The sequence below is a fragment of the Toxotes jaculatrix genome, chromosome 4 (genome assembly GCF_017976425.1).
Source record: "Toxotes jaculatrix isolate fToxJac2 chromosome 4, fToxJac2.pri, whole genome shotgun sequence".
In the NCBI taxonomy this organism is placed as follows: domain Eukaryota; kingdom Metazoa; phylum Chordata; class Actinopteri; family Toxotidae; genus Toxotes; species Toxotes jaculatrix.
In genome coordinates this window covers 6638192-6650939 of record NC_054397.1, presented here as the reverse complement: position 1 = coordinate 6650939, position 12748 = coordinate 6638192, and the positions used below count along the sequence as shown (strand labels likewise).

The 12748-nt window shown below is 39.9% G+C and overlaps 1 protein-coding gene across 4 annotated transcripts in view; it reads left to right on the top strand.

Annotated features, from left to right (window-relative positions):
• fat1a (FAT atypical cadherin 1a) overlaps window positions 1-12748 on the top strand; it is a 72569-nt gene that overhangs the window by 32563 nt on the left and 27258 nt on the right. For all 4 annotated transcript variants that reach the window (XM_041035335.1, XM_041035337.1, XM_041035336.1 and 1 more), the window contains exons 5-9: window positions 1416-1745; window positions 2776-2992; window positions 4998-5137; window positions 11475-11750; window positions 12041-12251. In XM_041035335.1, the coding sequence (XP_040891269.1) occupies window positions 1416-1745; window positions 2776-2992; window positions 4998-5137; window positions 11475-11750; window positions 12041-12251 (1174 nt within the window). The remainder of the gene's footprint in view (window positions 1-1415; window positions 1746-2775; window positions 2993-4997; window positions 5138-11474; window positions 11751-12040; window positions 12252-12748) is intronic.

Here is a 12748-nt window from a genome sequence, read left to right as displayed (position 1 = left end):
TTAGTTGAGGGGAGTAAGTCTTAATGTTTATTAGCAGTGTAAAGTCATTTTGCCAGTTTGACACACAGCAGAAGAGTCAGTGCAGCTGGTACTAACAGTATGAAGAGGTGCAGCTAATTAAAAATAATTAGCTTTGGTGGAGTGTTCGTGTACCAGCCATACAACCGACTGTTACCATGATCACAGGCAAACATATTAAACGTTGTTTCATATTAGAAAAGTTTTCAGGTGAAACGAATCATTTACCTGAATACACCAACTGTAGCCTATAACTCCTCAGGGGCAACAAGGGGGCTAGTATTATCTTAAAGATAAACTGTGTTCGGTTAGTGTAATTACAAAAATGATATTCAAGCTGACATTTTCTATGTTATTCCATTTCTCAAATGGTTGATAGTTAATTACATTGTCTGTCTCATTGTTTGTGTCAGAGCTGACACTGAAAGGTATATTTTCTGTGTTTGCATTTTGTTATTGTGCCCCCAGAATACTGCCAAATCACCAGATGTGGGTGCTTCAGAACTGTACCTTTTATGCTGTATGGGCTTATGCTGTAACTGTACCTTTTATCCATTTATGCATCCAACCAGACAAAAGTAGTCTGAACTGAACAATCGCACAACAAAGGGACCAAAATCACTGCAATTAAATTTGTGCACACTGTCTGTAGCACGGCTGAAAATGCTGCACAAAAACCCAATTTAACCTTGTATTTTTCTTCGGGAGAATTTGCCTTACAAGACTCAGAGATTTGCATTTGTAGTTCTGAAAAAAAAAGTTTTTTACAATATCAAGACATTTTTCATCATTGAGTACTTTATGAATGTGTCATAATATGCAGATAAGATCAGTAGGTTAAAAATAGATCACAATTTGTATCCAGCAGTAGAACAGTGCATAGCAGCCTGTTACTGATGTGTATTTATTTTGTTAACTAAAGAATATGGATTAGAAAAGACCCCCTGACAGTAACTCTGAGAGGGAATTGCCTTTAATTTTATATGCCATTTAACTTGCTGCGAAAGAAGTGGAATGAAAGGATGATGAAGGGAAAAAGCATGCTTCCCTTTTTCATCTTTTCTTTGATTAATTTTAGGCTTTGAAATGATGAATTTCTAACTGAGTGTCTTGATCTTTACAAATTCCCAGGAAAGTTTTATATAATGTTCAATGATATCTCTGGCAGTATTGATGGCCTCATGTCCCACAACTCTAACACTGTCACTATTGAAGGAATTCTGGTCTTTACTGTATCTGTATCTAAAAGAAAACTATTGTGATATCTTGAGTTGAAGTGATAAGAGATACTCAGTGTGATAATATTGTGGATATTTTTTGTGATAATCCTTGTTGTCAGCCCCAAGTGTTTGAGTCAATATACTTCTTGTTCTGAAACCTTTATTGTTTCTTCTCAGGTCACCATCACCGACCACGGTGTCCCCGCTAAATCCACCACCGTCCGCGTCATCGTCCAAGTTCTTGACGAGAATGACAACCGGCCTTTGTTCCTGGAGAAGATCTACAAGATCCAACTCCCTGAGCGGGAGAGGCCAGAGAAAGAGAGAGCCCTGAAGAGAGATCCAGTGTATCGGGTCATTGCATCGGACCGTGACGAGGGGCCTAACGCTGAAATCTCTTACAGCATCGAGGAGGGAGACGAACATGGCAAGTTCTTCATCGAGCCCAAGACTGGCCTGGTATCTTCCAAGAAGTTCTCTTCTGCTGGAGAATACGACATTCTTACAGTACGTATCTAATCCCAGGCCTTCACTCTGTCCTAAGCCTGTCTCTCATTGAGCAGTAAAGTTTTACAACAGATGCTTTATCATTATACTTCCCATCCTCTCATGTTTTGTAGCCCCCTTTGTTACTCTTTCCCTTTTTTAATTTTTGTGTTTAAAATGCAGTTTAAAAAAAAAGTCTCTGGCTAATTGGTCTGCACACATCATTTTTGGACCATAAACATGGTAAACATTTTAGGGAGAGCTTTCCAAACACCAGCCAGCAATAATTAGAATTAGGACAAGGACATTATGTATGTTTGCATTTTTGCTATGATTCTGTTGCTGTGATGCATTGGTTATCAGCAGTCACATTTGTCAGTCACTGATGTGATGCTTCTTTGGTTGTTTTTCTTAGTTTTTTTCACAGTGTTCAGAATTATGACAGTTGTTTTTTGAATAGTTTTAGTATCACACTGTGTAATATGTGTGAAAATTAATGTTATCTGTCAGCCTTCCACCTGTGAGGCTAAAAATGCAAGAATTTTGTTCTAGGTTAGTCGTCACAGTTGGCTGCCAAAAATGCAGTGATACTTTCAGTGGTGATGCCTAAAGTGATCTAATCCAGATTTATGTTTCTAAATGTTGTGTCTCCTGCTGCAAGAAGACACTGCTCACCACAGTTTACTGTAATTGAAATCCTGACAAAAGGTGGAATCACAAAAGAACTCCACACAAAAGGTGTTTTGTTATTCAGAGTACGAGGTTTTCTTACTCTGTGGACAGCTCAGAGTACGGAAATGCTTTTACAGTTCAAACACAACCCATTCTGTGGATTTGTGCCACAAATCAATGGTTTGATTTATGCATCTACTGTGTTTAAAATTTAATATGGTTTATTACAGTATTTTATCTGTAAGCTTTAACTACCAAGCTGCATAACCAAACTTTCCTGTATATTCTGAAAAGATTCAGGCAGCTGTACCGAAACTCATTTGCAACAAAAATGTTGTATAACACTGTAACACGTTCTTTCACTCTCCACCTCTCTCAGATTAAAGCCGTCGACAATGGACGTCCTCAGAAATCCTCCACTTGTCGTCTGCATATCGAGTGGATTCCCAAACCAGAAGTGCCAGCCGATGCAGCTCCCCTGCTTTTTGAGGAGTCCCCCTTCACCTTTTCTGTAATGGAAAGCGACCCTGTGGCTCACATGGTGGGCGTCGTTGCCACCGAATCCTCTGATGTTCCTGTGTGGTTTGAAATCACAGGTACTGCCTCCTGCACATGCAGACTTTAAAACTAACATAGTGTTTGTGTGTGAAATGCCTGGGCAACATGGCAATAAAAAATATATATATATTTAAAAAAAACCAACAATTTAGAAGGCATATGTTTTATACATACATTATATTATTATATTCATGGCAGTGAGAAGTCAAATTTGAATGGCCAGTATGTTTTCTGGCATCTGACTCCCTTTGTTATGTTTTCTGCCTGACAAAGCCAAAAGGCAGTAACTTTATGTTTGGACAGGATTTGTGTGACCATATAAACAGATTTTATGCCCTAGATGTGTATATTTTTGTGAATAAAGCCTGTAAGGTTGCCACAGAAAGAAAAGAAAAAGATATATTAAGTGTAAGCTTGCAGAAAACATAGCCACACCTAGCCTTAACTTAAGCTAAAACTAATTTTACTTGCTGCTTCTCTCTAGCTGTAATATGCAAAAATACCCATTTTGATGAACCAGCCTCTTGGTAATTGAGTTGTCTTATTTTACATAACTAAATGAGGATTTAGCTAAATCCAATCATGATGGAGAAAAAAGCCAGATATTCAGCTAAAGCTAACAAGATTAGCAGAGCAGCAGTAATTGCCATCTCAGTCTTTGACTGGATTTCATGCTGTGGTCAAGCCACCTTAAAATTATACATTTGAATGTATTAAATTTTATATTCATTTATTAGTCAATATACTGAATAGCAGACACAGACACTAGCAAAACAGATATGTTTTATCCCTTTAGTCATGCACTGTAAATAGTCTAATAAAGTTTATTTTCTTAAAAACAAGATACTGTTTTTCCTATGAAAATCATTCAAAGGCAGAGTGCAGTATCTTTAATTAGCCTAAACACATAAATTGAAGGCATTACAACTTATATTCTATGTAGTTTACTAGCCAGTCTGAAAACCTTAAACGGTTTTTCTCAGTTTTACTGCTTCTACAGTTATTGCTGTCTGCCTGTGTACAACAGTTTAGACAATTTAATTTTATCATGAATCAGTCGGTACAAAATAATAAATATTATCCCAGATTTCCTGTGTAAGGCAATTGAGAGAGTATATTTCCTGACAGTTTTAATCAGCAGCAATGTTTTGTAGTGTTAGAACTTAACTCATCCTCTCTTAAATGTGTTTCTATTTTTTTCCTACACTAGACACTATGTGCATGAGAAGACTTAAACCGATTCCTTTCAAAAAATGCTTGCCTCCTCTCCCTTCCTCCCAGCCTGTCCTCCCTCTAATCAATGTCTGACTGACACGTCTCTTTTCTTCTCTTCTCTCTTTCTGTGCTCTGCTACTGCTTTCCTCTTTTCTCTGGAATGTTCTGTTTGGTTGGATTTTTGCAAGACGGCATAGAGGATACTGAGATGTTTTACATCCTTCAGATGGCTTGTGACCACAACTGTACAGCAGAAGGTAGCTGCTGGGATCTCCTAATAGGCTGTGCTGTATTAAGAGATCATCATTCATTGTCTGTTGGTGCTGCCTGTTGGCTGTGGTTGAATTGTGTTGTGCCACATTGTTCCCCTTAAAACCTGTGACCTGTTGGAGAATCTCATGAGGGCCAGGAAAACCTCCTCTCCTTACCTTGAGCGAATTAGAACTCTATTTTTATATCCACTGTTGTGTGCTTTATCCTTGAGATTTTAGAATCATTTTATACAGCAGATGTTGTGTTGTTATACTTTCACCACTTTGTATTTATGTGTACACACTTGTGGGTGTCAGGGTTAATTGCATAAATAGCTAGTATGTGGATAATGTTTAGATAAACAACAAATTTATATTGATATTTAATAACATCAACGTCAGTGTTCATCATTATCCATAACATCAGCACAGTTACAGCAAAAATTGATGTTTGTATGTCCATCTCAGCACCCCCATTTAGTGTTTGTGTAACCTTGGCACATGCACACAACTAAGTGACGATTTGACACTAATCTTTCATCCTTCCTTGTTGTTTGTCCAAAAAATAATTCCACAGGTGGTAATTATGACAGCCGCTTTGACGTGGGCAAGGCCAGTGGAACCTTGATTGTAGCACGGCCCCTGGACGCTGAGCAGAAATCAAATTACAACCTGACGGTGGAAGCCACAGATGGGACACGAACTGTCAGCACCCAGGTAATTGAAACACTAATGAAACGGTTGGAAGCTGATGAGGCACTTGTCATGGTTCTGTTTTTCTCATGTGAGAAGAATCAGAAGGAAAGGGAAGGGTAATGAGTGAAGCAGTGGCCAAACTGTCCTGTTTATTGGGATATATTTATGTTGTGAGCCTATCATTGTTCACCACTGGTGAGGGAAAATGGCGCAGCATGCGCCTGAGTCTCGTTGCATCCCGACATGACCTGACTTCTGTCTTATGCTGCCTTAAAAAACGTGGACAGATAATACAGAAATATGGGATACAAAATGGTAGAGGTTCTCATAGGTGGATTTTTGACCCTCTGGCAGAGCCATACTCACTGTTTCCCTATGTTTTTAGCTTTCATGCTAAGCTAAACTATGGGTCCATTCAGATATGAGAGTGGTGCTTAAGAAAGCCAAAAAAAAGAATCAACACATTTTCAAATTATGTTCCACCTCATCTGTTCTACCATCTCAGTTTAACATTGAGCGCCAGGAATCTTCCATTGTCTCATTCCTGATGCAAGACTGCTGTGATGATGGTGCCGTCTAGCCAGTTTTCCTTTTTTTTTTTGAAGTGTGCATTCTTGAGCCCCCTCCACTCCTCCCCTCTGCTGTGTCTTTCGCTGAACCTGAGAACCTTCTCTTACGTCTCTCTGAGAGGAACAGATTGTCTCGGCTTTTTCTGAATGGACTCAGAAATAACTAAATATATTACACCCGCACATACATGGTAAAGTCTGAACAAAAAAAAGTATTGGGTACTGTAAACCATATGATCTTATGTGAGCTAGTGTGGTGAAAATATGAAAATTGCTTCTCAAGCAGTTGCATACTTGCATTTTAATATTTTAATATGCTAATTCAATCCTTCTTGCATATATCTTGCTCCCCAGCTGATACCAAAGCTGAACAGTCACGATAAAAGCTTTTAAGCATGCAAATTGTCTTTGGTTTTTGTTCAGATGGTCATGCCTTGTCCATGAGATTTTGAACATTATTACATGGTAGTTTGGGTCATATGGGATGGCGGCATTCAAAATGTTTTGTCCTTTGTCCTCAAAGGGGAGCTTCAGAGAACTGTAGCTGGAAAGGAATCTATTTGTTGTCACTCCGTATGAATACAGCCTTTCATCATCTGGTTGCTGTGCTCCGCTGAGCCTCCGATGAAGCGCCGCCTTCGCTGGCATTTTGCAGCTCATCCACGGAAGCAGCAAGCCCTTTAGTTTAGTGCAGAACCTTAAAAACAGCCACAGAGTACTTATTTTCTCGGCCATGATTTTTCTCTCTCCCCCCATAAAGCACTTTCTTAAAAGCCCCGGCAACAGACAGTTTAAAAGCCTCTCGGCAATGCTGCATGCAGTGACATTTTAAGTCAAATTCATTACATTCAAAGGTTAATTCTCAGTGTGGCTTGAATCTCAGTGGGACCAGCTGTACTAGCAACCCTTTCACATTACATGATTTAGTGTTCATATAAAAAATACAAAATAATTTAATGGACTTCCAAACTTACCTACTTTCATTTCAATTTGTTTACTTTGCTCTCTGCATGACTGTATTATTTCCAGGCTACTCCAGAGACCCCCCCAAAAAAAGTGAAATTGTATAACATTCAATGATGTCTTGACATTTTATTTACAGATTTTTTGAAGACTGCCTCACATTTGCACATATTTCTTTTGAAGCTGAAGCACAGTTTAGACTGTGATGTGATGTATTTATATTGGCAGAAATGACCTTGGCAGTAAATGTTGACGCCCTGGAGTGGATTTTCAGATAACAATCTTGTTTCAGAACTTACATTGCTTTCATTTTCCTGCAGGGATGCCAGGTAATGACAGCGTTCACTGTAAGAATTGCTGGATGATCAACTTTATGAATTCCAATTTCACAAGCCATCACGGCTCGGTTGAACCTTAAGTTTCAGACAAGAAATGGTTCAAAGAATAAGCACTTATATGGTATATCATATAAGTGCTTATTGCCAGCAACAGTTCTCATTGCCTGCAGATTTTGAATGTGCATATTTTTAAATATATTATTAGTGCTCTCTGGCAGATGAGTGCTAGAGCGTTAGATACTGTATACCCAGCTGACCACTGTAGGTCAGCTGTTTTCTGTCCAGTGAACGGATTTACTGAATTTGTATGCTCCATAAACCACACTTAGTGATGTAGGCCAGCTGTCTGGGATATGCTGTGAGCCCAATAGGTGACTGAAAGAGGCCCACAGTCCTAACAGAAACTACAGCAATTACCCAGATTTGTTTGCTTAGTGATAAATGTGCCCCTGAAACTGAACAGTTATTGTTATCACAGATTATTTTCCGTAGAATAGCATTGTGAAAGACCACTAACTTCTCCAGACCTCTGTGGCTTTAATGTTTTCAAGATCAGCATTTAGGTAAGAGTTGTTGTTTTCAGTGTTGTATCCAGTCTCCGAATTTGAACTGCATACCTGCATATTTAATATATCACATATAGCTCCAGTTGGTTGACTTGCACGTGTTTGGGAAAGGATTCAGAATACAGTGCGCTTTGACATGTCTCGGGAAAGCCATCTGTGTTTTGGCTACCAACTTGTTTATCCGATAACATTGTTCACCACTGACAGTATTTGGTGTGTTAGTGGGGGGTTAACAGGAACTGTAAACACACCTCTTGCTGGGAAGTTCATATTAGTTGTATTGCGTATGTAACTATAACTAATAGGGCAAAGATTTTGAAAAGGTTGGATAAACCACACTGAAATGTATTAATTTACTTCATGAGGTCACTTTGCTGTTTGATTTTATACTATTAGGATTAACCATGAAATACTTTGAGATATATTATAAGCTGTAGCTTATAATAGGAAAAAAATGATCTTAAATAATCAGTTTTCCCTGTGTCTGTGCTTGCCACATAAATAAATCCAGGAAAATTGAATTTCAGTAGGAAAACATATGCAAACAAGTCATTGTTTGCTATGGAGTATAGATTTGTTTTCTTTGGGGACAGTGTGTTGTTTACCTTTAAAACAAGTCATGCAGAGTTTCACTGCAAATTAGATCTACCCGATCACGCACATGCAGTGCACCTCGTGAAAGCTCAAAGTTGCTCTTGTCTGTTCCTGAAATCAAAGTCATGTGGACGCTTTGCTGCCCAACAGGCTGGCCTATTTTCTCTCTCCTTGGAATGTTTTTTTTTTTCTTTTTCCTCACTCCCTCCTTGTCTTTTTCTCTGATTTTCTCCCTCTTTGATTTTCAAAAATCTTCACATTTATTGGCCAGGCATGCAGGGATGATGATTATTCTGTTTGGGTAGAATAAAGCACAAACAAGAGTGCTGGATCTCTGTGGGTAGTGGGCTGTGTTAATCCTGTTTTGGGAACATGTTCGAGTGCTTGGTGCCAGTGCCCTGCCTTTGCCCAGAACCTGCCACCTGGCAGGGGGGCTTCCTCTCCTACGCATGGCACAAGAGGACAATGAGTACAATGAGAGCTCCCGTGTGTCCTGTTCAGAATACCACACAAAAGGTGTTTCGTTATTCAGAAGGCATTGTTTTATTTGTGGTCTCTTAAGCAGACTTTTGTACTTAAATGTCTTTATTTTCAAATTACAGTGAATAAATCTGAGATGAAAACTGAAAATGATTTTAAATCCAGCCGTCCTGTGACTCCAGTGGTGATATCAGTCAGAGGGATCCTGTTCTGTGGGAGGTCTATGGAAAACAGTCGGCCATTCTGTTGTGTGCTTTCCATTTGACCATTGTAGCTCCATGAAGGCGTCTCTGAAGGATCAGCTGATGTAGACAAGGGGTGCCGCATTCCAGCTCGGGCACCTCATAGCCAGGAGCTGCGCCAACAAGGCAGCCTCGGCATGCAGCCCAGACTCCCTTCCCCCATCTCCAGCTATATGACATCCTCCCTTGGCCGTGCAGAAGTACCTCAAGCTGTTCTGCACACAATCTGTTCCTGGTCTCCTGTTTCCCAGGACTCTCTTTATGTCTCACTCGAAAGTTCACCTCAGTCATGCTTATATGTTTTCTTTCCTTCAGTATCAAAGCTGACTGTTATAGCTAGGACTCTTTTTCAGGTGTTTTTTTTTTTTTTTTTTTTTGCATTTTATTCTCAGCTACATCTGTTGTTTGTGTGTTTCTTTCATTTTCACCCACAACCTGTGTTTTCTAAATTTGACCATTTCCCTTAGCTTTCTTTGGTTTTTCACTGTCACTTCTCTTTCTTACTCGCATCTCACCCTCACAGCACTTTTTTTCCTTTAGTATCTCCATCTGTCACGTCTGTGTCTCAGTCCCAATCTTGTTCCTCCTCAGCATTCCCAGAGGAAGCCTTATACAAAGACTACAGAGTTTTCTTCTACACCAGCATTTCTGCTGCAGTCAGGCTGTATCATGCTGCTTTGTGATGTTTGGGGGCAAAGTTCCTTTGAAGTGTTGTAGAGCCTCCTTGCAAAGGAAAAGGCAAGTTTGTGCGCATGTGGGGGATGGAGAGAGGGCTGAATAGTCTTTTGTGTGCTTTCTAAAACATATGAAATAGTACATTATGGATATCTGTGGCTACTGCTGACCAGGTTCCATTTCTTTCTGCTTCTTGACAGCACTATCAGGCCTCGCCACCTTACTCACTATTCACAAGACGCGTTATCTGACGCTGGCCAGATAGAGACACACTGGACAGCTTCTTTGTGTGGATGTGTGTGGAAGAGCATATTTTACGAGGCTATGTGTGTGGGTGTGTGCATGTGCATCTGTGTGTATAAAAGGTGGATTGTTAGACATCAGGGATCTGGTGCTATATGATGTCTGGCATGACATGAGAAGACATGTTTGGAATGAGATAAGCTGTCAGGCTTCTGAGGATGCAACATACACTTTAGGCCCAGTTCCATATGTTTTTTTCAGGGTTAATGTCTCATTAGAAAAGTGTATTTATTTTACATTATATGTCCTGATTAGCAGTGTGGCATGGGTTGCTAATGACACATGACTTGTGGCAAACAGCCAGCTTATAGCGCTGACAGACAGCATGCAGCCCAGCGCTCCCCCTGCAAGATGACATCTGTGAGCCTCAGCAGCATTGCCAACATCACAGCACAGAGCAGATTGTAAATGTTATCAGTTCTGTCAGGTTGAGTCTATATTTGTCTCTGATATAGACTCACAGTGCTCAACAAACAGTGTTATGACCAAAAACAACAGCGGGCAGTTGTGTTGACCACAGATCTGACAAATCCTGGTCAGCTAGTGAGCTGTCAACTGGTCAGAGCCTTTGTGACTATAGTCCCTTTCACTCTTCCTGCACCAAACAGCTCGGCTTCGACTGTTTCCTTACGGGACATCACCCCCTGGTGTCTGGTATGCAGGTGTCTAATCTGGGCTGATCCCTTTGTTCCCCATGTTTGGCAACGGTAGAAGCCCCTCGCTGGTCTGGGAAGCAGAGATGGCATTCCAGCAGCTCTCCATAATCCTCTGTCGGAAGTCCAGTAGACGAGTGGCTGGTGTTGATAAAACATGCTCCCAGTGGAATTTTACAGTTTAGATTCTTTGTTGTGTGTGGGGAAAAGAGCACTGCACTTTTCACTTTACAAAGCAAGAAGCACAGATGTGTAGAAATTTGTTTCATGGATTTGAGTCTGAACAGTTGTTTGTAAATACATCAGTACACTAAAACACAAAACATATTTAAGCAAAGTAAAAGTTAATATATTTCTTCTGTTTCCACAGCTGATGCTCACTCTCATATGATTTATCACACATGTAGTCACAGTTCAGTCACCTGCACCTGTACCTACCTGAGATTTCATTTAGATGCATTGTGTTTATTCAGCATTGATTTCTTGTTTTCACTGTTAGCAGCATCAAGTGGCCATTCAGTTAAAGTATTGCTTTTGCCATCATATGCATTGATCTGGCCTATTTCTACACATCAACGCAAGAGTGTAGGAGAAGGGTTTGGAAAGTTTATTTTGTGTGTGTGTGTGCATGTGTGTGTGTGTGCCCACAGGTGAAAGGTACTGAAAAACTGAAAATAAAGATAAAAGGACCATTTGACCATCTGAGTGTTTTGGGCTCCAGTTTTGCAGCTATCTTATTTTTAATCATCTACAGGAAAATTTATTGCTTGTTTATCACTATTCTGTTGCTGTATTGTCTGGTAATTATTGTGTTGCTGGAGAAATCTTAACTCATGTTGCGGATCACACAACTAATTCAGGTTTTTTTTTCAGGGTGACAAAATTAGAAATGGCTCAGATAATAGAAAAAAAATCACATGTATAATAAGTCAATTTGTTAAAAAATATTCACAGCAATTTATTTTTCTTCCATAGGTGCTTATCCGTGTCATTGACACCAACAACCACAGGCCGCAGTTCTCTCAGCAGGCGTATGTTGTGAATGTCCCTGAAGACATACCAGCAGGGAGTGAGGTCATGCAGATCAGCGCTGTGGACAGAGACGAGAAGAACAAACTGACCTTTACGCTCCTGAGCAGCACTGATCCATTCAGCCTGAGGAAGTTCCGACTAGACCCAGGAACAGGCACCCTGTACACTGCTGAGCGACTGGACCATGAGACTATGCATCATCACATCCTCACCGTCATGGTATGAATCAATGAACACAGGCAATTTTATAATAGTCTGGTAAATTATGAGGCATTCCTACATATGGTTTAATTGAGTTTATTTTGGAATTGTTTGCTTCATTAGAAAATGAAATATCCATGAAATTAAGTTAAGTTTATTTGTTTCTGTGTTTTTAAAAATATGAGTATGAACGTTATGATGTTAGTATTCAGAAAGGATTTATCCCCTGAGGGCTCTCACACTCTTGCCTCTCTGTTTTTCTTCCTGTTCTCTGTTTGTCTGTTTCTTTCTGAATTTCTCTCCTCTAGGTTCGAGACCAGGACATCCCAGTAAAGAGGAACCTTGTCCGTGTTATTGTCAATGTGGATGACACCAATGACAATGCACCCTGGTTTATAGGCACACCTTACTCTGGCCGTGTGTTTGAATCTGCTGCCGTAGGCTCAGCTGTGCTCCAGGTCACAGCTCTTGACAAAGACAAGGGCTATAACGCAGAGATTGTCTACAGCATTGAATCAGGTAAATATACACAAACTTGCTGTGCCACCCTGTTCGAGCCACAGAGTCCCTTTTTTTTTCCTCACAGCAGAAAGCTTCCATTGTAAAATAATGCAAATGAAATCAGCTTTTAAAAATGTATGAGTCATCTTGAGTCCAGCTGCCCACTGGATCTTGATCATGAATGAAATACTTCACAGAAGCTAGGAGAATATTGAAGACTTTGTCTAGATGATTTCCAAATACGTGGGAGATGGGCAGATTCCCCCATCAGAATTTCCCACAGTGGTTTTCTCCTACATTAAGCTCTTATATGAGAACAAGAAACACGTGGTGATTAGCTTTTTGTTGGAATACAAGCATACTTGGAGGGCTTAAAGTGGAAGTTAGTATTTTTTACAATCTAATATTCAAGGGAGAAAATGTTTTGAACATTTTATTTCAAATGCTCATCAAACACATCTTCCTGGTACAACACATGGCAAACTGCAGTTGTTTGTGAACATGTCTTTTCTGTA